General features: G+C 32.9%; 1 protein-coding gene across 1 annotated transcript; it reads left to right on the top strand.

Moving 5' to 3' along the window:
• The first annotated feature begins 175 nt into the window (after positions 1-175).
• Positions 176-678, top strand: LOC118735410. The gene is made up of 2 exons (XM_036465137.1): positions 176-316; positions 370-678. Exons 1-2 carry the CDS (start codon positions 176-178, stop codon positions 676-678), a joined length of 450 nt encoding a protein of 149 aa, XP_036321030.1.
• The last annotated feature ends 453 nt before the right edge of the window (positions 679-1131 follow it).

Raw genomic sequence — 1131 nt, 5'->3', positions numbered from 1 at the left:
TCGCATTTTTCTTGCTACAATTCAAAGGCAAACGAAACAAATAAAAATGTAAGTTAAAAGAATTATTCAAACTGAAATTGCATATATTTACATTATTTAAAAAAAATATGTACATAGGGAAAATACTAAAGGTAAGCAGACGAATCAAAAGCAATTTGAAATATTAGTGGATTTCATGGAAATCCACCCGGATTTGTCTAAGGGGCTATTGAAGACGCCGGATGCTAAAACCGTTTCCACAAACCTTTGGAAGAAATTGGCTTGCGACCTAAATGCAGCTGGCCCACCGATGCGTGAAGTTGCTGGCTCGAAGAAAGTAAGTAGTAACTTTAGTAGTTTTTGGCAATATACAATAATCTTAAATTTTAGGTTTGGGCTGATTACAAGACGCATTTGAAAGCAAAAATGCGTCGTAACAAACACAGCATTTCCGGAACTGGTGGTGGTCGTTCCAATTACTGCTCACTTACGCAACTGAAACAGAAAGTCAGTGAACTTTTATCGATGGAGGAATCAATGAGTGGGATGGTAGGCACACTAGAGTTTGGTGCAGCACAAACAGCATCGAATACACACATCGAAACTTCAGTGGAAGGTAATACAGGCGAAAGTAATTCCCTCCAAGATTATCATTGTTCAAATGTTGAAGCACTTCTCGCAAGAAACAAAACCTTTTAGAGAAGCAAGTCGAAAACCAAATGGCTTACCACAAGCATTCGGGTAAAGTTTTAAATGAGATAAATGTAAATTTGAATAACATTTTTAAAAATATGAAAAAAGGAAGGAAAATAGAAAAACAGAAACTTAAACTTGCAAGAGAAAAATTTCTCCATAAACAAAAACTTGATCGTGAAAATTTAAAATTAAGATTAAGTGAGTTAGAACTGCAAAAAGAAATGTTAACTTTAGAAATAGAAACAAATAGCCTCATTCATAAAAGATGATATGGATATACAGTGGCGAAAATATAAATAGGGGAGAGAAATTTTAGCATTCTTTGGCTATTTCGAATTTTATTTAATGTTTATTATTTTTTTGTAAAAGCGTAACTCATCTAACAAAAACCATCTAAATCAAAGCTTCTTCAAAATTTTGAGGTTTTTAATTAGATTTTGATTTACATGTTTTTTT

The sequence above is a fragment of the Rhagoletis pomonella genome, unplaced genomic scaffold (genome assembly GCF_013731165.1).
Source record: "Rhagoletis pomonella isolate Grant_MI unplaced genomic scaffold, Rhpom_1.0 Rhpom_scaffold_00001, whole genome shotgun sequence".
Lineage (NCBI taxonomy): Eukaryota > Metazoa > Arthropoda > Insecta > Diptera > Tephritidae > Rhagoletis > Rhagoletis pomonella.
The sequence above is the reverse complement of the archived record's forward strand: the minus strand, read 5'-3'. Positions and strand labels throughout refer to the sequence as shown.